The sequence below is a fragment of the Myotis yumanensis genome, unplaced genomic scaffold (assembly GCF_028538775.1).
Source record: "Myotis yumanensis isolate MYYU_CA2020_CCGP unplaced genomic scaffold, mMyoYum1.0.hap1 SCAF_11, whole genome shotgun sequence".
In the NCBI taxonomy this organism is placed as follows: Eukaryota; Metazoa; Chordata; class Mammalia; order Chiroptera; family Vespertilionidae; genus Myotis; species Myotis yumanensis.
Genome location: NW_027223762.1, coordinates 25081997 through 25104360, shown reverse-complemented (window position 1 = coordinate 25104360; position 22364 = coordinate 25081997). Strand labels below are relative to the sequence as shown.

The following is a 22364-nucleotide window of genomic DNA, read 5'->3' as shown; positions in this document are numbered from 1 at the left end:
TCTCAACCTTCCTAATGCCGCGACCCTTTAATACAGTTCCACATGTTGTTGTGACCCTCAATTTCATTGTTACAAATTGAACATAATTAAAGCATAGTGATTAATCACAAAACAATATGTAATTATATGTTTTCCGATGGTCTTAGGCAACCCCTGTGAAAGGGTCGTTCGACCCCCAAAGGGGTCGCGACCCACAGGTTGAGAACCGCTGCTCTTGAATCTCCCTCCCCATCCTTAGACAAACCACTCATATGAATGGGACAAACTGTATTATTCCTTATCTGTCATTTGCTGTTTTTAAGATACCATCCATGTTGTTTTATGCAGTCATCATTCATTTTTCATAGCTAGGCTGTTCCCATTCTTATATATACATCATAGCACAATGTGTACAAGCACCTCTATAGAGTATGCACCTAGGAGCAGAATTGCTGGGTCATATTCTAAATTTTATTATACTAGAGGCCCGGTGCACAAAAATTGGTGCACTGGGTGGGTGGGTGGGGAGGTCTCTCAGCCAGGCCTATGCCCTCACAGTCCAGGAGTCCTCAGGGGATGTCCTACTGACAGCTTAGCCCTGTGGGGAGCGGGCCTAGACCGCAGTCTGGCCTCCCTCTGCAGGAGGCGAGGACAGAATCAGGGGGCGGTGCTGCCCGCCCCCCCCCCCCCCCATCACCCCTCCACTACTGCTGGTCAACCCCCGCCCCCCACCATTACCGTTCCTTCCCTCTGCCCACTGGCACGCACCTTGGCTGGCCTGGCGCTGCCTGCTCACCAGCCCTGCCCCCCACTGACTGGTCGTTCCTCCATTTGGTTAATTTGCATATTACGCTTTTATTATATAGGGTTATTCCCACCAGCAGAGATGTCCCACATCCTCACCAACAGTTGGCGGACACACTTAAAATGATTGTCAATCTGGGCAGAGTCCTGAGGGGAAGCCAAGCATGGTTTTCATTTTTCTGACTGGTGATTAAATCTAAATGTATGAACCATTTAGATTTCCTCTTGGGTAAAGTGCCTGAACTTTTTGAAAAACAAGCTTTGAGATATAATTCACATAATATACACTGTACACATTTAAAGTGTAAGGTTCAATGACTTTTAGTTAGTATATGTACAGATATGTGCAAACATCAGCAGTCAATTTTAGAACATTTTTATCTCAAAAAGAAATCCCATACCCTTTACCTATCACCTCCCTAGCCAGCCATCACCTGCCCAACAGCCCTCTGCACCTGTTCATCTACTTTGTTTCTGCACTTTCCCTATTTGGACTCTCACATGGATGGAATCATAAACAAACTCTTGTGACTGGCTTCTTCACTAAGGTTTCCAAGGTCCATCTAAGTTGTAGCATGTATCAGCACTTCATGCCTATTTTAACAGAGAACATTCCATTGTATTGATATCCCACATTTTGCATATCTATTCCTGTCGGTAGACATTTGGGTTATATTCAATTTTTTTGCTATTATAATACTGCTATAAACATTTGTGCACAAGTTTTTGTGTGGACATGTTTTTCTTGATATACACCTAGGAATCGAAGTGCTGGATCATGATAATGTTTGAGGAAATGCCAAACTGTTTTCCAAAGCAACCGCAACATTTTACATTTCCACAAGCAGCGTGAGCTCCTTCTTCACATCCTCCTCAATACCCGTTCTCTGACTCTAGATATGCTAATGGGTACGAAGTGAGAGCGCACTGCAGTTTTGACTTGCATCTCCCTGATGACAATCTGCATATTTTCATGTGCTTATTAGCCATTTGTATATGTTTTGGAAAAGGACCTATTCAGATCCTTTGCTTTTTAACTGGTCTTTTTGTTATTGAGTTGTATTAAGACTCTAAAATTTTGTAAAGACTCTTAAGTGCCCATTTTCTTAGTGATTTTATAGGAATTATTTATATAGTTTGGATATAAAGCCTTTGATATTTTATGTAATACAATATGTTCTCCCATTATGGATCTAGTCTTTGTCACGCCTTTTAATGAAAAGAAGTTCTTAATTTCAATATAGCTAAGTGTATCAAATTTTATGGTGTTTGTGACTTAAATCTCTTACAAAGTCGAGGTCATAAAAATATTTTCCTGTATTACTTTCTATAGAATTTATAAAACTAAACATTATAAGCTTGGTAGTTTTGCCTTGTACATTTGGATCAAAAATTCACTGGCGTTAATTTTTTGATAAGATCCAATTTCATTTTATTCCTATATGGATAAGCTATCATCCCTTCACCATTTATTACAAGACTGCCCTTTCCCCCATATTCAGCAAGGCCAGTCACTAACCTGTAGAACAAGAGAAATAGATAGACTAAATCAGGGTTCCCAATACGAAAGATTTTGTTAAAATCCAGAAGTCTCTCCACAGACTGTGGTGGAGGAATGGCAGACAGGGCAGAGGATCACATTAAGACTCTGGATTTACAGTAAGTTCCCTAGCTAATGTGTATGCATCCAACCTGGCTCCTGCCAACAGACGGACACTCCAGGGAAATCACTGGAAAGGATTTCCTTGGTTTCTTCTGCTTTAAGATCCTTTATTTTACAAAGTCTCTGTGCTATTTATTTCTTCCATATCATTTGGGAATAAAATATGCATAGAAGTCCTATTATAAAGAAATACAATACACATCAAATTTCACAAACTACATAATTTTATTTATAAATTCAACATATTGTATACTATTACCCATGTCCCTTTAAGTATCCTCAGTTACTTTTCAAAATAAAGATCTCTGAAAATGTACTCAGGTAGAGCAAAGTATTACTAAATATTTTATTAAGTTGGTACGCCATGGGCATCAATTGCCATCACTATGGAAAAAGGATTAATATAAAACAATATAAAAGTATTACAGACAACAGCTTATCAATATTATCTTCATTCCATTAGTGGGATTTTCTCACGTAGTAACCTTTATTCGTGAAATGATTTCATTTACAAACCCATTATTCTTTGCTATCACCTCAGCTTTCAGCTGTTTTAATTTCATTGTGATGTTTTCTTCTGACATTTCAATAAAAGGCATTTGCTTCACCTTGGATAAAAACTCTTGAATGATTTTTTCACCTTGCTGAAAAACATGGGAACGTTCCATTAGTCTCCAAAGTGTCTTTTCTAAAAGTCACATTCAATAATAATAAATTGCTTCATTAGACTTCTATATAAACATGACACTATTTAAAAAACATTCTTTACATTTTAAGTGCGCACTGCATACTTGAATAAAATGAAAGTTAGGAGTGCTGGGCAGTTGCAAATCTGTGTACAACTTTTGACTCTCCAAAAACTTAACTACAGCCCTAGCTGGTTTGACTCAGTGGATAGAGCATTAGCCCACGGACTGAAGGGACCTGGGTTCAATTCTGGTCAAGAGCATATACCTTGGTTGCAGCCTTGGTCCCAGTAGGGGGCGTGCAAGAGGCAGCTGATCGATGTTTCTCATCAATGTTTCTAACTCTCTATCCATCTCCCTTCCTCTCTGTAAAATCAATAAAATATATATATTTTTAAAAACACACACTTAACTACAGATAGCCTGCTAGTTGACTGGAAGCCTTACTGATAACAAAGATAGTCAATGAACACATTCTGGTATTTTGTATGTTATGTGTATTATATACTATACTCCTAAAATAAGTTAGCTAAAGAAAATGTTAAGAAAGTCATGAAAAATATATTTGAAGTATTTATTGAAAAAGTCCACGTAAAAGTGCACCCTGCACAAATTCAAACCCTGTTGTTCAACGGTGAATTGTATAGCAAAATCCTTAGTTGACCATATTTCGTTATAGCAAGACATTACAAAGGATATTTCTTTTTAAACTTATTTTACTTCTCAGTTATTAACATTCTAAAGAATGCTTATTACTTGCCATATGACCTGTGGGCAAATTCTTTACCAACATCCCTCATCCATAAAATGAAGATAATACTACCAACCTCACAGGGCTGTTGTGAGAGTTAAAGTATTAATATGTTAAGGTGCAGAGCCTGGCGAAGGCTAAGCCCTATGTAAATGTTTATTATGATATACGAAGCAGGTCTGCTTTTCACATAGGAAGCCAGTTGGTAATAAGTACCTTAAAGGTGAAAGAAAGGTAGATATCGAAATGGTAAGGGAAAAAAATGCTTCTCTATTAATGAACAAGTGCACTTTTGTCTCCCTTTAGCTTAAACATTGTTCACAATACATTGTAATGATTATTATCAAAGAACATGACTTCTGTTCCAATTGGAAGCCGGAATTACATAAGGAGCCTACCTAATCCCAGATCACTCAGAGCTGTGGTGCTGATACCAATACCATTTCATATTCAGGATGGCATTTTCCATACTTAAAGCTACCAGTGTTAACAAGCTATAACACATTTCTCCTGATTACAGGTATAACACATGAAATCAAACCTTTTAAGCTCAAAAACCATATACATCAGCAATTATGGTACCAATCAGCTATCCTTCAAGATCAACAAAAAATGCACTGGATAAAAGCTTAAAATGTGACAAGTTGTCACAATGTATACCACAGTACATGTTGCCAGAACCCAGCAGTAGTGAATTAAGATTATTTTGTTTCCATTGTTATAGAGAACTACTATTCCTTTAATTTTTAGAAACTACATTGGGCACAGGCTTGTTCCTTTCATATATATATATATATATATATATATATATATATATATATATATATATATATATATATAAATCCTTCCTCAGCAGAGGATATTTTTTTCCATTGATTTTTTTTTTTAAAGAGTGGTAGGAAGAGAGGAGGGGAAAGAGAGGGAGGGAGGGGGGAGATGTGAGAGAGAAACATTGATTGGTTGCCTCTTGCACATGCCCCCATCCAGGACCAGGGATTGAACCTGCAACCCAGGTATGTGCCCTTTACTGTGCATCAAACCTAAGACCCTTCAGTGCACGGGCTGACACTCTAACCATTGAACCACACAGGCCAGGGCTAGGCGTGTACCTTTCTGTGTGAGCCTCTCAATTTCACCCATCACTCAGAGAAGGCCCATTTCTCCCATGAGAACGAACAGACTGCCCACAAAGAACTGCCACGAGTAAACATTTTTCATATGCCACTTTATTCTCTATGACTATGACATATTCATTGTTCTTATCTCTCCAACTATATTGTAAACAACTGGAGGACAAGAACTATTTTTACTTCGCTGGTGTCATCTTAACTAAGCACTGAGTAAATATACAACTTATCTGGACTTGATATTCATTTATGAAGCATTCAAAGATCTGCTTGGACATCTATTAACTCCTTTGAATTACTTATTTTAAACCTAGACTAATAGTCCTATTCTCCTACTTTTTAAATCTGGTACCTAAATGTTTTCTTTTGAGCATGCAGATGTTTATATAGTGCAGAAATCAAAATGATACAGAGAATTCTTTGCAATGCAAAGAAATGTAAGTGAATGCCAATAAAGAATGATCAGTAAATACACATTACAATCATATAGGGAAAAAGTAACTCATCTTGGTGACCTGATCTATGTAACAATACAGAGGTTAAATAACTACAGAATCAATCTCACAAACCTCTCTTTCCAGATGGCACCTCTTTGCTGCTGGTTCCATTTCATCACTTTCTTGTGATGCTCCAATATTCTGAAACTCCTCTAGTTCAAGGGCCTTCTGTTTAGCACACTCTATTACATGCCTAGGAAAATTAGCAAGCTCTGCAACGTGAATCCCAAAACTTTGATCACAGACACCTACAAGAAAGTGGGAAGGGGAGTGTGGGGAGAGGGACAGAGTAGGAAGAGACAGCAATTTATATAAATGGAACTTATCCTTCTTACCTTATCATTAGAAAAGTCAATTTTGTATTATTTCAAACACATTAGCCAAATGTTTCATAGTAACGGAGATAAAGGCATTTTAATTAAGCCTCCAGTGAAAAGTGATTATGACTTGGCACAGTACTATATTTTATCCTTGACAAATGTAGCAGAAAAATAAAAATAGCAGAGAAAAGGCTTGACAGATAATCCTCAAAGGCCTAGACAAATATCTGAATTCTGAAGAAAATTAATCAAGTCTATCTCTCTGAGGTTTTCTCATTTCATAAGGGAGAAATTAAAGTACTAAGAAAAATAAATAAATGTAAAAGTGTCACTAATTAAGAGGAGCATTTAATTCAAAATATACTGACTATTAGTGAATGGTCTATCCTCTGAATCTGCCTACATCAATTTCTAGAAATGGGGACTTCAGAAAACTGGCTGGATAAATAAATTTAAAAAGAACAGTAAAAGTAAATTTAAATATTTACAATATTTTTCTTAGAAAAGTTACTTACCATTTTATATAATCTCATTCTGATTCTAAACTACTACAAACAAATGACAATGGAATTCTTGGACCCAAATCATTAGTAAATTTACAGACTAGGTAGATGATCTTCATTTCTATTTGCAGAAATTAAACTGACTCAAGGTATTCCTTCCAAATATTTAATACACATGATGCTCGCAGTTATTATGAGGCTTTCATTTTTGCCTCAATTATATACCAATTGTAAATTACTGGGGGGCCTACATATATATCCCATGCATTCCTGAGCTGGGACTAAGAAAAACAAGTAAAAACAAAATAGGAGCATATGTTCATAAGCATCCACAGTGAAGGAAAAACTTACTCCTATCTTCTCTGTACTTTATCTGTGTTTTTAAAAAAATGTTCTGAACCCATTTCTATTTCACCCAAAACATAATAATTTAAAAGCAAAACTTCAACTTTATGTGAAATGCCAGGACCAACTAAAAGTATCTATATTTTATGTTGATAATAATAATGCAAACACAGAACTCAAAAGAATTCCTACTAAAGCATAAATAACAAAGGATAAAATAACCAAAACTAATTATCTCACTTATGTGCAATCTACTGATGCAGAAAAACATGTTCATGGAAAATCAGAAAGCCATCTGAACAAGTTATTCTGATGAGTGGTGAAATGTTTAAGTAATAAAAGCTATACAGCACATCAACCGCATGAACTCAGTAATCTGATTAGCTGCTAGACCCATGAATGACAAGCTTTCCTGAAAGGATGAAATGCCAACAAATAACTCATTCCTTATGTGACAACTACAAACAATTTCAGGAATTCTGAAACCCCCAGCTTTAAATGAACCTGTTTATGTAATATACCATTACATAACCTAATGAGATAATCATAATAAATAGTTTATTAAACAGTAAAAGCTAGAGCCTTGGAACTTCAGAGCTCATTGTTACTAATGTGACTGCATGGGAGGCAGTATAAAATTCCTCTGTGATGATGTGAAAGAGTTTAAGTTATTCTTTATGTGATTGTTTTAGAATGAGTGATCCTACTATAAGACAGAAACAGAGATGATGTACCGTGTCTCAGCTCCCAGAGTGTGAATTAAGAGATAAATGTGTTCTGTAAAAATGTCAATAATTCATACTAACTTAGAACAAGACAATTACTGACAATTTCAAGCAAGTTTCCCACTGTCACACTCTGAATTCTCAGTATACCAGTGGTCTACTCACCTTTCTTCACCTGATAAAGCATAGTTAAGGTTTCTTCAGTGGTTAGTGCTGTGACATGTAGATTATTAACAGTTGGTATCTGGTTGGCCAAGGCAGTCAGTTCATGAAAATGGGTTGCAAACATGCAAAAAGCACCGATTTTTGTTGCAATGTACTCTGATATAGCCCATGCTAACCCAAATCCATCATAGGTAGAGGTTCCTCTTCCCAATTCATCTATAATTATTAAAGAATCTTTGGTTGCAGACCTGAAACACAAAATTATGGGAAAATTTCCCAAAAATAATAATGCAAGAAAACAAAAGATATGCCACAAACAACAGATTCATTATTTTAATGTTAAAATTTTCAACAAAGTCAATAAAAAGCACTAAACTTTAGGAGAAAAAATGGGCATGGATATGAACAATGGGTAGAAGAAGAAACAAGGTGAATAAATCAAATCAACCAAGATTTAAAATTAATAATAATTCCAGCCCTGGCTGGGTAGTTCAGTTGGTTAGAACGTCATCCTGATACACCAAGGTTGTGGGTATGATCTCCGACCAGAACACATACAAGAATAAACCAAGGAATGCATAAGTGGAACAACAAATTCATGTTTCTCTCTCGCGCTAATCAATAAGTAAAAATTTAAAAAAATAATAACACTACATGACGATGGAACAAGGATATAATAATATTAACAGTGAGTGGGTCACACGGCTGATGGTCAAGAAAATTTGTGTGCCTGCCACAATACTACCAAATGTAAGGAGGGGAATTGTTTAAAAATTATAATCAACACAATATACTGAGGACACCAAAACTCAAAAGGGCCTAATGCCTTCATGTCTTTAAAGAAGCTCCTGAAAAGTGAAATAAAAACAAGAGATTTCAGTAACCTCTAAAATAAAAACTTAATAAATTTCAGACATGACAGAGTTCAGTGAGGAAATAGCCAAGACCTTAGGTTCATGTGTGTGTGTGTGGGGGGGGGGGGAAATCATTGAAGAAGTAGAATTTCTATCATTAGGGCCTGTAAAGCTTGGAAAGGACTTGGGCAAAGGGTAAGGATGAACATTCCAGGCAGTGTGAACAGTGCAGGAAAGCATGGTAGTGGGGAAATATAAGGTGAACAACTACCAGAAACCTTAAGAAGACACCTTTAAAAATCAAAGCTTTCCACAACTATCACCAATCACGCTTTTAAGATGATATAAAGTACAAAAAGCTCACAACAAACAGTTACACTAGATAAAAGTCCTCAGATGTTTTACAGGTGAATCTGCAAATGTACTTCTCATAGGACAGAGACATTCATTTCCATTTTCAGGGGACTGGGAAATGCACTCACCTGAGAATAGAGGCAGTTTCTAACATTTCAGCCATGAAGGTGGAGACTCCTTTCAATTGACTGTCACCAGCCCCTACCCGAGCCAAGATACAGTCCACAATGGACACTTCTGCCGACTCACATGGCACAAAACACCCAATTTGGGCCATGAGAACTATTACCCCGGTTTGGCGAATATATGTTGATTTACCTCCCATATTGGGGCCTATAAAACACATTATATCGAAAAGCAAAGTTAATTTATTTCTAATAAACTGACTTAGTCTTAAATTGCACATTGGTGACTAATCACCTAGGTAATATGATGTGAGATAAAAGAAGCAGAACCATTAGCTGCCCAAAGACATGGACAAAGTTGCTGCCAATACTACTCCCTGAGGTAATGCTATTTTCCCTTCAGACAAACCTATATTGCTCCTTTCATAAAGAGGACCCATAAAAACTATACTTTACCTATAACACCTATAATTTGATTATGGCCTAGAAAGATCACACAGACATTTTCCCACAGCTCATAGAGCTGCCTGCAGAATAATTTTATGACATCCAGAAAAGTAGTACAGGCCCAACTGACTTAACACTGTAACTCATTAATAAATGGGCCATTAGTGAATGGATCAGTATGGTCAAATCCTTCAACCACTTAAAAACCACACTAAAGCCCTAAGACATGACCCTACAATTTTGGAAAATGCACAATTTACATATCTGGGTTAGATTATATAAACAACTTGAAAATCCATTTGGGGAAATAGAACACATTTGCCCAAAGACTCCTTACTCCCTCACTTTTGTTTTTTTGGAATCTGGTTAAGAACTCTCAAAACATTTTAGTTTGAGACATGCTACATTATTTTCCTTAGTGCCATGGCTTTAAAAGAACTGCTATCCTGGTGTGGGCTAGAAGGGGACAATGGGAGAAAAAAAAGAGAGACATCTGTAATACTTTCAACAATAAATTTTTTTTAAGAAATTAAAAATAAAAGTACTGCTACCCTTAACTGAGGTCATTCCAGCAGCCAGTTCTGCTTGATTTTCAATGACCTCACTACTGAAAGGTCTGGCACAGAAGTAAGCATTGAGGAAGAAGGGGTGTTCATTTTTAAATGCTCTGAACTCCTAAAACAGAAGTTTCTTATAAATACAGTTTTTTCTCAAAAGCCTTTACACCTTCTCCCAAATCTTCCCACTAATTCAAATACGAATATATTACTCATTAATATGAATAACATTTTCTTAAAATTTCAAAAATTTGGATTTTCTTCATCAATTTTAAGCATATTTTTCACCCCAACATTAAAAAAAGAAACATTACCCAAAATAACCCATAAACAAGGTGTGTTGGTGTTTTTTTTTTTACCAGTAATGATATGAAACATCTGTTTATCCTTTTCAAAGTGAACATCATTGGGAATAAATGCAACTTCATCTTGAACTTCAACACAAGCATGTCTGGATGCTTTCAAAATAATTCTTCCTTGTCCTTTCTCCAAAATGACCGGTCGTACATATGGAACTGGCGCTCCATTTGATACATGAGCAAAGCTGACAACAGCATCTAGCTGAGCTAACACATCATTGAATGTCTGCATTGGTTCTACATAGCCTATATAAAAACAGAAAATGTGCACAGGAACATTGAATAATAAAAAAATACATATAAGCAGCTATAAGAATAAATTTAACTTCCCCATTTGGGAATTCAAACTCTAATTTCCTAATTTATATACTTTTTAAAAATTAATAGAAGTTTGCCACAACTGAACTTGAAAGTAACACCTAAAACTCAACATGTTAAAATGTGTTACTATATCTTCCCCCACTATGAACAGATTTCAAAAATACAAAGAGTATGATGCCCCCTTGCCAAAATCCATTAAAATATAAAAGCACACAGCTGTTTAGAAATGAGGTAGATTAAGAAAAAACTATCATAATTTACTGGTAAGAAAAAAAAGCAGGGTACAGTAATATTTGAGTCATAGCTGCACTTTTAAGACACACTTTTCTTGTAAAATTAAGAGTCTGAAACCAGAATGGCATTTCATAATTATAAGAAACGTGCAAGCAACAGGTAATAAGATATAATGTGACCAGCATGTAAGACCTGTCTGTCAGGCTTTTATTTCAGCATTTTCCCCCCATCAGTATCACATACAATTAAATTTTAGTATAAATGTAGATCCATAATTATCACTTAAAATACTTTCAACAAGATGCTGGTCTGCTAGAGCATTAAAACTAAAAGCTGATGAATAGAAGGATATCATTGCCCCTTAGTAACAGTAGATATGTTTCTTGGCTTCACTCAAATATTCATTTCATAAAATATGATTTTGCCTCCTGAAAACTTGTAAATAAAACTCTGCTTCTATTTAACAGTTCTTGTTTGATGCTGAACACCAATCTGACCTGACGAGCTTACGGGACCTCACATTATAAACAAAAGCAGATCAGAGACCTGTTTTATGCTTATGGGTGAAGAGAACTGAGATCCACTAAATAGATAAGACCTAAGTTTTTTATGGTAGTGATGTCTGGGTTGAAACTCTCAGTATTTCCTTAGAATTATTTTTATTCCATAGAGAATAAAATCTTAATATATGAGAAAAAAAAAAGACAAACTTAAAAGCTATTATGTACATTAAAAAGTCCCTGATACATGCTAGGTAAAGCATGTTTAGCCAATAATAATGGTTAAGATTTCAGAATAGATTCTAAAATTTTAATAGGTTGGAGGGGTTGTTTAACAGATCCACATGTCACATAGACCTGCCATACAGACATCAATGTGTCAAAAGCTTTAAGGAACATTCAAGAGAATAATGTTCAATTTTATAAGAACACAAAATTATGAGTATTCAAATGGCAGGAAATTTGACTCATCTTTGATACCTTTGTTCCCCATAAAAGTGATACAATTAACACAAACGGGCCCTGAAGAGTTCACATCACCCTATCATGTAGCAAATAGGAACCTGTGAGAATTACTTAAACATTAGTTGAGTACTTACTACAATTACTTTAAAAGTCATAAAACTTCTAATAGATCAGTAAGAATAGGTTTATAATAAAAAAGAAAACCAAAAGCCTCTTAATTAACAGTCCATACTCAGTATCTCACTTCATCTGGCTCTTAACAATACCATCTTTTCTGGTTTAATAGCAAGTTAGAAAACTACAAAAATGATCCACTACCTTTCAAAATAAAAATTTCAAATGTATGGTAGACCAAAAAGAGGTTTCACTTAAATTCAAGGTAACTCCAAATAAAACACTTTCAATTTAAAAATATTAAAATCTAGCCATTTTAACCTACTAGGTGCTTAATGAATATTAGTTAATATTGGTTTATGAGGAAGACTGTTTGTATATAGTGTTTAGAGGGTTCTTAAAAATGCAATCTAAGCTAAGAAACATAATCCAACAAGATTATCATGGTACAGTTATCTGATACCACCAAGCAAAAATAATCTTTCTAAATTTCCTTCATCTCAAAACCAATCAAGTGTATTAAAACCTTTAAATTTTGTTTCTGATTTACTATGAAAATTCACAATAGTAAAACAATTTGCAGAATTATACATGCTCATCATTTTAAAATTACTTTTATCCCTAAATAATTCAGCATACATATCCTGAGAACAAGGACATTCTTCTACTTAATCACAATACACATCCACAAACTGCAACACCAATACCATTATAATCTCACTAGAGGCCCGGTGCACAAAATTCATGAACAGGTAGGGTCTCTAGGCCTGGCCTGCGATCAGAGCCAATCAGTTTCCCCGCCTCCCCGCCTCCCGGGTTCTCTCACTCCCTCAGCACCCCGCTGCCGCTGCTGGTTGCCTGCCATGTTCCGCGGCACCCACTGGTGGTCAGCGCACATAATAGCAAGCGATAGAACTCCCGGTGAACTCCCGAGGGGACACTTTGCATATTAGCCTTAAATATATATAGATATTAAACTTAGCCAATTTGTTCCAATAGTGTACTTTATCACTATTCTCCAACAACCACTAATCCTTGATCCAATCAAGGTTCATCCACTGCATTTGACTATCCTGTCTCTTTAAGTCTCCTTTAATCTAAAACAGATCCTGTCCATTCTTCTTTTTTGTTTCCATGATGCTGACATTTTTTAAATAGGTCAGGCCCTAAAAAGAAGTGTGTCACAATCTAAACTTACCTTTTTTTCTTCTTACTTATAATCAAGTTAAATGTTTTGTCAAGATTACATAGGTTATATTGTGTCCTTCCCTCTGCATCCCATCAGGAAATATATAATGTCACTTGTCCCATTACTAGTGATGCCAACTTTGATCACTTGGCTTAAGCCAGCCGTGGGCAAACTACGGCCCGCGGGCCGGATCCGGCCTGTTTGAAATGAATAAAACTAAAAAAAAAAAAAAAAAGACCGTACCCTTTTATGTAATGATGTTTACTTTGAATTTGTATTAGTTCACACAAACACTCCATCCATGCTTTTGTTCCGGCCCTCCGGTCCAGTTTAAGAACCCATTGTGGCCCTCGAGTCAAAAAGTTTGCCCACCCCTGCCTTAAGCATTTCTTTGGTATATTTTTGCAAGGCACAATTAAGGTTATAAGCAATATCCACATGATGATAGGCAAAGCCTTCCAGCCTAATTAACATATCCCCACCTACTGTGTTAAACATACATTCATTTCATGCTAAGGGCAATACCATGATGTTAAGGCATTCTGTCCCTTCAATTATAAAACATTCACCTCAAACGATGCCTCTAGAATGAACTCTGAAAATCTATAAATGGCACACAGAACTTAAAAGGGCTTGCTTGCCTCATGTATAACTTTTATGTTTCAGTGATATTTATTTCCATAACCTAGAGCATGAGCCCATAGATTATTAATAGTCCTTGGTGTTTCTTCCCCTTATTACTACAGCTAAGTTTTGTGCTTTTTTGCACATCTTTGTTTTTCAGGGTATTCCCATTCCTCAGCCTGCACTAGCTTATCTTCCCATGTACCACAGTAATTTCCAGTTACTTTTCCTACCACAATACAGCATGCAGTATTTGGTAGGTAGCCTAACATAATTAACAGTCTAATAACTTTTTAAAAGACCACTCTTGAAACATCCTGATGTTTTCCTATGATCAAAAACCAGGTCATATTCAGAATCTTTTGGTTCTATTATTACCTGAAGAAATATTGACAATTTCTTTAACAATGGCATCCTGGGCTTCTTGGTACTCAGTTTTGTTTTTGGTATATTCTTCATTAAGAGAAGTCAATGCACTGCAAATCAAGGTAATGGTATTATTTTAAAAAATGAAAACATCTACTGAAAGTAATGGGCACTACATTTCATCAGAGAATAATTTAGTTCTATGGTACTACTGAAGGCTTAATAATATGATACACGCCAAAACCGGATTGGCTCAGTGGATAGAGCGTCGGCCTGCGGACTGAAGGGTCCCGGGTTCGATTCCGGTCAAGGGCATGTACCTGGGTTGTGGGCACATCCCCAGTGGGGGATGTGCAGGAGGCGGCTGGTCGATGTTTCTCTCTCATTGATGTTTCTGACTCTCTATCTCTCTCCCTTCCTCTCTGTAAAAAAATCAATAAAAAATATATTTAAGCCAAAACCGGTTTGGCTCAGTGGATAGAGCGTCGGCCTGCGGACTGAAGGGTCCCAGGTTCGATTCCGGTCAAGGGCATGTACCTGGGTTGCGGGCACATCCCCATTGGGAGATGTGCAGGAGGCGGCTGATCGATGTTTCTCTCTCATCGATGTTTCTAGCTCTCTATCTCTCTCCCTTTCTCTCTGTAAAAAATCAATAAAATATATTAAAATATATATATATATATATATTTAAAAAAAAATAATATGATACAGGCTTACAAACCTATTGGTAAATTTAACACCATTCTTCTGGATATCTACGGTACTAAAGTTTTTGTTGTTACGAAGGACTTTTTCTTCTTTACACGTTACTCGAAAATAATATCCAAACTGTGAATTTGAATCCAGTTTAATCTGTTTGCCAGATTCCAAACCTTTATGTTAAGAGAAAAAAAAAAGTTTGTCAACAGCCATTTTCCATGTAGATGTTTAAAATAATTAAATCTAAAGAGTAAAAAGCATACTTTTATTACATGATAGGTACTGAAAATTATTAATGTTATCTAGCTAGGAACGATACAAGTCCTACTTCACTTTACACAAAAATCTACACAAATTAAGGATATAAATAAACCCTTAAAGTCCCTTAAAAATGCTGCTTCTGAAGTGGAAGCACTTTCTGGGTAAACCCAACCTAGGACACAGAGCACCAGCAGTGGGCAGCACACACTGCTCTAGACGCTGGGGGCATGAAGGTGAGTACAATACAACCCTGCCCTTGAGGAGTCCTGCATGAGGGTTCTTTAGTTATTAACCAAAGCATTTCGCGGGGAGATAGAGCACATTAAACTGAACAAATACACTTTCCAAACAAAAACTGGAGACTCTGACAATGAAATTCTAGAAAAATTAGGACAAATGTTTTTTGTTAAGTGTAGGAAACTTTACAAAACAAGCAATGATAGATTAGCTAGACTTCATGCAACGAAGATTTTTGAGTGTAAGTCTGTACTCTCATAATCTCACTTATCAATGTGATCTTTAAACCACAAACTAGAAGACAGAGATAGTAACTACCAATTTATTTGCTGAAGCATGGCTATCAAATATTGTTAGCAGCCAACAACTACAGAGAGATCTCACTTGACTGGGGAGCAAAGGGACTATAGATAACTATGACATGAGGGGTAAATTTTAATATTCTTTAAAGGAAAAGATTCTTGACTCTAGGATCCAGTCCTTATCTTTTCAATATGAAGATACTAGAGGCCTGGTACACGAATTTGTACACGAATTCATGCACGGGTGGGGTCCCTTGGCCTGGCCGGCGATTGGGGCTGGGGGAGGGACCAAGGGAGATTGGCCGGCCGCAGGAAGTTAGCTGTGGGAGCACAATGACCACCTGCGTTGAGCATCTGCCCCCTGGTAGTCAGTGCGAGTCACAGTGACTGGTCGATCAGTAGTTCAGTCAGCCGGTTGCTTAGGCTTTTATATATATAGATAGATGGCATATTTCTGGGAAAAGGATCCATACCTTTTAGATTCTCCAAAAGTTTAAGTATTTTAAGTACTACTGCCCTGAAGGGGTCTTACAGTTCGAATGCTAAGATTCATTTATTCATTCAGCACTCATGTAAGTGATGCTTCGAACAAAGAGGTTTATAAATTTAGGTAAGGGAGTCCCTTGAGTCTGGCGCCTTAGACCACTCGGCCATCCTGACACCTCTTATAAATTTAGAACAAAAACAATATGAATAGTGTGAGACTAATTAGGGAATTAATCTAGTTTGCAGGCAGACATTTTAAAAATTGGTATTAATGAAGTGATCAAGAACCCCATAGCCAAATCAATGAACTATTTCTAGCGGAATTAGGCTTATAGAGGTGACATTTAAAACTGGTCTTATTTAAAAGACATGATGCAAGGACCTGTTGGGTGATTTGTTTGGCAGGAATGGGGAGTCATGCTAGGATTTGAGGGAGTTAGTAAGAAATGAGTCTGGAAGATGAGTCAGGTAAGGCTTTGAATGTAAAGTACCCTGTGTACCAACTATAAGTGTTTGTAATTTTATTCTGTAGAAAAAGGGTCTGGCACATTAAACAAGAAATTGGCACAATCAAGTGTGTCTTCTAGGAAAGTAATTCTGACACCAGTGGGTATTATGTAGACAAAAGAATTATTCAAACCTCGAACAGCCCATTCTTACCTAGATCTCTAGCTGTACTTACTAATGTTGATTGCATCTTCTTTTCTAAACCATCCATTATTTCTCTTAATTCACTCAGATTAGGATCAAATGATGGCTTTACAAGGAATTCGTGGTTTTCCACCTATAGGGAGAACAAAGAGTGGTTACATTTTAAAGATGGAAGTCATGAAGGAAGTATGTTCTTTTGCTTATTTATTAGATTTCAAGTTTTGAGTTAAATAATTCACTACCCATAAGTGACTCAGTCACAACTATAAGAAGCTTCTATTTATCAAGAGATATAAAGTTCTGTTTATTAGCAGCTTAGAGTTCTAGATGTACAAAATTATCCTTGTGAAACAGACATAGTACTATTGATGCATATGTCACCAATAGTATTATTTTTATTTACGTTTCCCTTAAACAACGTTCAAAACATTTTTCCTAAATATTACTAAAGAATGCTCAATGTTCTAAGCTTAGAGAACCCGAGAGAATCGAAGATGGCGGCATAGGTAAAACACCGGAGACTGCCGCCGTGGACAACCACTTCAAAAATACAACTAAAAGTCGGAGCGGACATCAACCAGAACCACGGGAAGGCTGGCTGAGGAGAGTCTCTTCAACTAGAAGCAAAAACAACAGCATTCCGACGCTCAGCGGAGGCGCAGCGTGGAAAATTTAAAGGTACGGCGGTGCGGTGGTGAGGGTGCGCGCGCAAAGCGGGCTGGCGGCTGAGGGCGCGATTGTCGTTTTCAATCAGGAGCGAATCTCAGACTCTGGGCTACAGATCCGGGCGAGTCTCTAGGGACCCAGACTCAAACGGGAGAAGCGGGACTGTCTGGCTACGGCCCCTCCGAGGTTTGCAGCGATTGCTGGGACAGAGAGGCAGAGCCCCTGGGGACGGACTGAGAGCGGCCATAGCTGCTCCCTCCCCCCCGCCCTGTTGAGCCCGTCCCGCCCAAACCCTGCGCACAACCATTTGCCGACCACCTCAGGCAAGGGCTGGACTAGCACCTCCCCTGAGGACTGAAGTTTTCCCACAGCTGATTTCCACCGCCAGTCGGCCTGATGGTCAAATCCCTCTAGTGTTAACTACAACAATTAAGGCTTCGCTAGAACAAAACTGCGCACAGAGACCACAAGGGGGTGCACCAAGAAAGCATAAAAGATGCGGAGACAAAAAAACATGACAGAAATGGAGGATATGGAGCTAAGAATCGCAATTTTGAGGGCTTGCCATAAATTTGTGCAGAGCCTCATGAAAACTAATGAGACCCTCGATGCTACGATAAAGAAATTAGAAAGTAAGCATACACGGACTGAAATAAAGAATATTATACCCAATAGCAGACCAGAGGAGTGCAAGAATCAAACCAAAGATTCGACAAAAAACACCCAATTGGAAAAGCATAATGAAAAAAGAATCCGAAAGTGTGAAGATAGTGTAAGGAGCCTCTGGGACAGCTTTAAGCGGACTAATATCAGAGTCATTGGAGTCCCAGAAGATGAGAGACAGCAAGATATTGAAAACCTATTTCAAGAAATAATGGCAGAAAACTTCCCCCACCTAGTGAAAGAAATGGACTTACAGGTCCAAGAAGCGCAGAGAACCCCAAACAAAAGGAATCCAAAGAGGACCACACCAAGACACATCATCATTAAAATGCCAAGAGCAAAAGACAAAGAGAAAATCTTAAAAGCAGCAAGAGAAAGAGGCTCAATTACCTACAAGGGAATACCCATACGACTGTCAGCTGATTTCTCAACAGAAACTTTGCAGGCCAGAAGGGAATGGCAAGAAATATTCAAAGTGCTGAATACCAAGAACCTACAACCAAGATTACTTTATCCAGCAAAGCTATCATTCAGAATTGAAGGTCAGATAAAGAGCTTCACAGATAAGGAAAAACTAAAGGAGTTCATCACCGCCAAACCAGTATTATATGAAATGCTGAAAGGTATCCTTTAAGAAGAGGAAGAAGAAAAAGGTAAAGATACAAATTATGAACAACAAATATGCATCTATCAACAAATGAATCTAAGAATCAAGTGAATAAATAACCTGATGTACAGAATGAACTGGTGACTATAATGAATCAGGGACATAGAAAGGGAATGGACTGACTATTCTTGGGGGGGAAAGGGGAATGGGAGATTCGGGAAGAGACTGGACAAAAATCATGCACCTATGGATGAACTCAGTGGGTGGGGAGTGAGGGTGGAGGGTGGGGTGGGAGCTGGAAGGAGGGGAGTTATGGGGGGAAAAAGAGGAACAAATGTAATAATCTGAACAATAAAGATTTAAAAAAAAAAAAAAATGTTCTAAGCTTATAACAGAACATTTAGTTTTTGCCCAAACCAAAGATCCACCTTAGGAATCTCAAAAAGTTAGCTCTAAAAAAACAAAACAAAACACTATAGAATTTTATTTCTTCAAACTGAAAGTTCATCAAAATCTCATAATTTAAAAACATACTCTTAAGTACTTTGTTTCCCTAATTTCTTACCAATAATAACCAGCAAGAAATCATGATGAAAAGTAGATCTCACAATAGTAAACACACAAAATATTTAGAAACAAAGTCTTAATAAGATTTTTATAAAGATACCTGCCTATTAGAAGATTTAAGAACTGATAAATGACAAGGCAGACTCTGAAAAGAAAACTAAATCAAATGTTAAGAACTACTCATTCCTATATAACTGCCCAATATGAATCTTTTTGAAAGAAAACAAAATGACTAAAATTTAAAGACAAAATTATGAAAAAATATTTTTAAAAAATAAAGCCTACTCTTATAGGTCTTAATAACTATGAAAAAGAATTACATATAAAAGCATTATATAAGAGTTAGGCCTGGCCAGTGTGGTTCAGTTGATTGAGCACTGTCCGATGCACCAAGAGGTTGCTGGTTCAATTGCTGGTCAGGGCACATACCCGGGGTTGCCAGCTTGACCCCCAGTAGGGGATGCGCAGGAGGCAGGCAATCGATGTTTCTCTCTCTCTCTCCCCTCTCCTATCTCTCTTGAAAAGAAAATCAATTAAAAATAAAAACATTTATTAAATAACTTTCTCAATTTAAACCAACAAAATGAAAAAAAAAATTAATTATATAGTATTAAAATTTAAGTTTTTTTAAAGCTAACTTTTAAAAAGACAAAACATTTGTTAAAATAAAAGCTTTGCAAAATATAAAAGTATAAAGATTAATATTTTATTTTATAACAGCACTTGTTTGCATATATGAGAAAAACAGCAAGGTCATTAAATGGGCAAGTATGACATATAACTCATGGATGAGGAAATAGATAGTAAACAAAACCAAAAGAAAATGGTAAAGCGCCATAATGATAAAATGAATATTTAAGCAACCTTAAGATATTATTCTACAGCTTTGTTTTAAAGAAAAAAAGACCCCACCACCAAATACTAATGAGGCTACAGTGCAATTAATGCACTCATTTCTAGTGAAAATATAAGTTAGTATAACCTTAAAAAAAGCAATGCAACAAGACTCAGAGATACTTGTTATACTCTTTGGCATAGCAATTCTACTTGTAGGAATTCAAATTAAGGAAATAATAAACAGAAGCAAAACAATACATGAATGAATAAAATATGTGCAGATTTATTTGTTACAGTGAACCCCATAAATAATAAAACATCAAGTATTTGCATAATGGTACATCAATAAAATATTGTATGATTACTTAAAAAGACAATGAAGATGATCTGGAAATAAGGACCAAAGCTTATGATAACTCCAGGGGGAAAAAGTAATGCTATAATGGTGGACAGATAACTGATACTGCCTCCTCCAATTAATTTAAGAAAAGTGAGGCAGAGGCAGGCCAAGTTCCTACCCTCTTCCCCACTTTCCAGAAACCCAATGGTGAGTCAAAAAAACCTTGAGAATCTTACTAATAATCCTAAATCTGGAGACAAGAAAATTAAATTAAATATCCTTACATTTTCCTTCCCTGGATGGGGGAATACTGCTTTGAACATGCTGCTAGGGAGATGCGAGTGAAACAAGGGAAAAGTAAATGAGCTCTAACTTACTAAAATAAATACTCTAAGAACCACATGCCAAATTAAGTGCCCTTCAGCAATAACTCACCACTCCCAAACAATCTGGGATAAGGAAATACACCACCAGCCCTAGCTGGTTTGGCTCAGTAGATAGAGCGTCAGCCTGAAGACTGAAGGGTCCCAGGTTCGATTTCGGTCAAGGGCACATGCCCGGGTTATGGACTTGATCCCCAGTGGGGGGCGTGCAGGAGGCAGCCGATCAATGATTCTCTCTCGTCATTGATGTTTCTATCTCTCCCCCTCTCTCCCCCTTCCTCTCTGAAATCAATAAAAATATATTCAAAAAAGAAGCAATATACCATTATATCAGACTTACACAGTCTCCCTCTCCCTTCCTCTCTGAAATCAATTTTACTGGGCATGTGTCTATCTTCTCTTTGTTGGATCCCTTCCCCCAGTGTTTTGCAGAAAATAGGCCAGTGGTTTGCTGCGGAGTGCAGTTACAACTTGGGTGAAGCTGCCCAAATGACATGCCTATAATGTCTGGCCTTCCCTTTGCTCCTTTCCTATTGTTATTAATTAGCTAATTATAACAGTATCAACTTAATTAATATGGAATGCCAGAGAACAGTGTGTATCACCCTCAAAATTTAGAAAAGTTGTAAATAAAATAATCAAGATTTGCTCAAGAATAAAGCTGAAAAACATACTCTTATTGAGCATGAAATAATAACTCAAGAACTATAATATCCATCAACCTTTCTTTAAAACAAAACAAAACAAAAAACCCTAATCTGAAAAACAAATCTAGCCCAATAAAAGTGAAATCAAACTTTTTATTTTATTTTATGTTAGAGAGAGGGAGAAAGAGAAACATCAAGTGAGATACATCGGTCGGTTGCCTTTCACATGTGCCCCAACCAGAGATTGAACCTGCAACCTGGGCATGTGCCCTGACCGAAATTGAACCTGCCACCTTTTGTGTATTGGGAGGATGCTCCAACCAACCGAGCCATACCAGCTCATTTTAGTAAGTTAAAGCAGAAATCAAACATTTTAAACCCAGAAATGAAGAAGCCATAGCAAAAGGACTAACGGTGAGCATGAAACCATTTACATGTAAATATAAACATTAAACAACCCTGAAAATTGGAATTCTACCTACAGACATATTGTGCATATTTTAGACCTGGACAATGTAAAAATAAAACCATTAAAAACCAAGAAGTAAAAACCAAGACAACAACAACAAAAACACACACACCAAAAAAACACAAGACAACAACAATAAAACACCAAGAAGTATGAGGCTCTTATAGAGGCACATAAGACAGTGCTTAGTGCTCAACTTTCACAGCAGGGCATTAATACTGTCCAAAATTGAAACATGTCATTGAAAGAAATTGCCTATCTCTTCATATTTTTTTTCTAATTTAGTTTCTTTAACCTATCTTTTAGGTTATTTTTCCTCTCTTGTGGTGAAAATCATTCATTTGAAGCTCAACAATTCCTTCCATAATTTTTTTTTGTTATACTGAAAAACATTAAGCTGAATTCTTTTATACATCTGTCTGTATATAACCATAAAAAGATCATTAGCTGTCTCTCAATGCAGGCACTACTGGCA

At 36.8% G+C, this 22364-nt stretch overlaps 1 protein-coding gene across 2 annotated transcripts in view; it reads right to left on the bottom strand.

Annotated features, from left to right (window-relative positions):
* Nucleotides 1-2778: 2778 nt before the first annotated feature.
* The window catches only part of MSH2 (mutS homolog 2), a 57720-nt gene continuing 38134 nt past the window's right edge, over nt 2779-22364 (bottom strand). For both annotated transcript variants that reach the window (XM_070429160.1, XM_070429161.1), the window contains 8 exons: nt 16720-16843; nt 14796-14946; nt 14087-14184; nt 10262-10507; nt 8902-9106; nt 7566-7813; nt 5580-5755; nt 2779-3090 (listed from right to left, as the gene is read on the bottom strand). In XM_070429160.1, coding sequence (XP_070285261.1) covers nt 2920-3090; nt 5580-5755; nt 7566-7813; nt 8902-9106; nt 10262-10507; nt 14087-14184; nt 14796-14946; nt 16720-16843 — 1419 coding nt within the window. In that variant the 3' untranslated portion in view covers nt 2779-2919. The remainder of the gene's footprint in view (nt 3091-5579; nt 5756-7565; nt 7814-8901; nt 9107-10261; nt 10508-14086; nt 14185-14795; nt 14947-16719; nt 16844-22364) is intronic.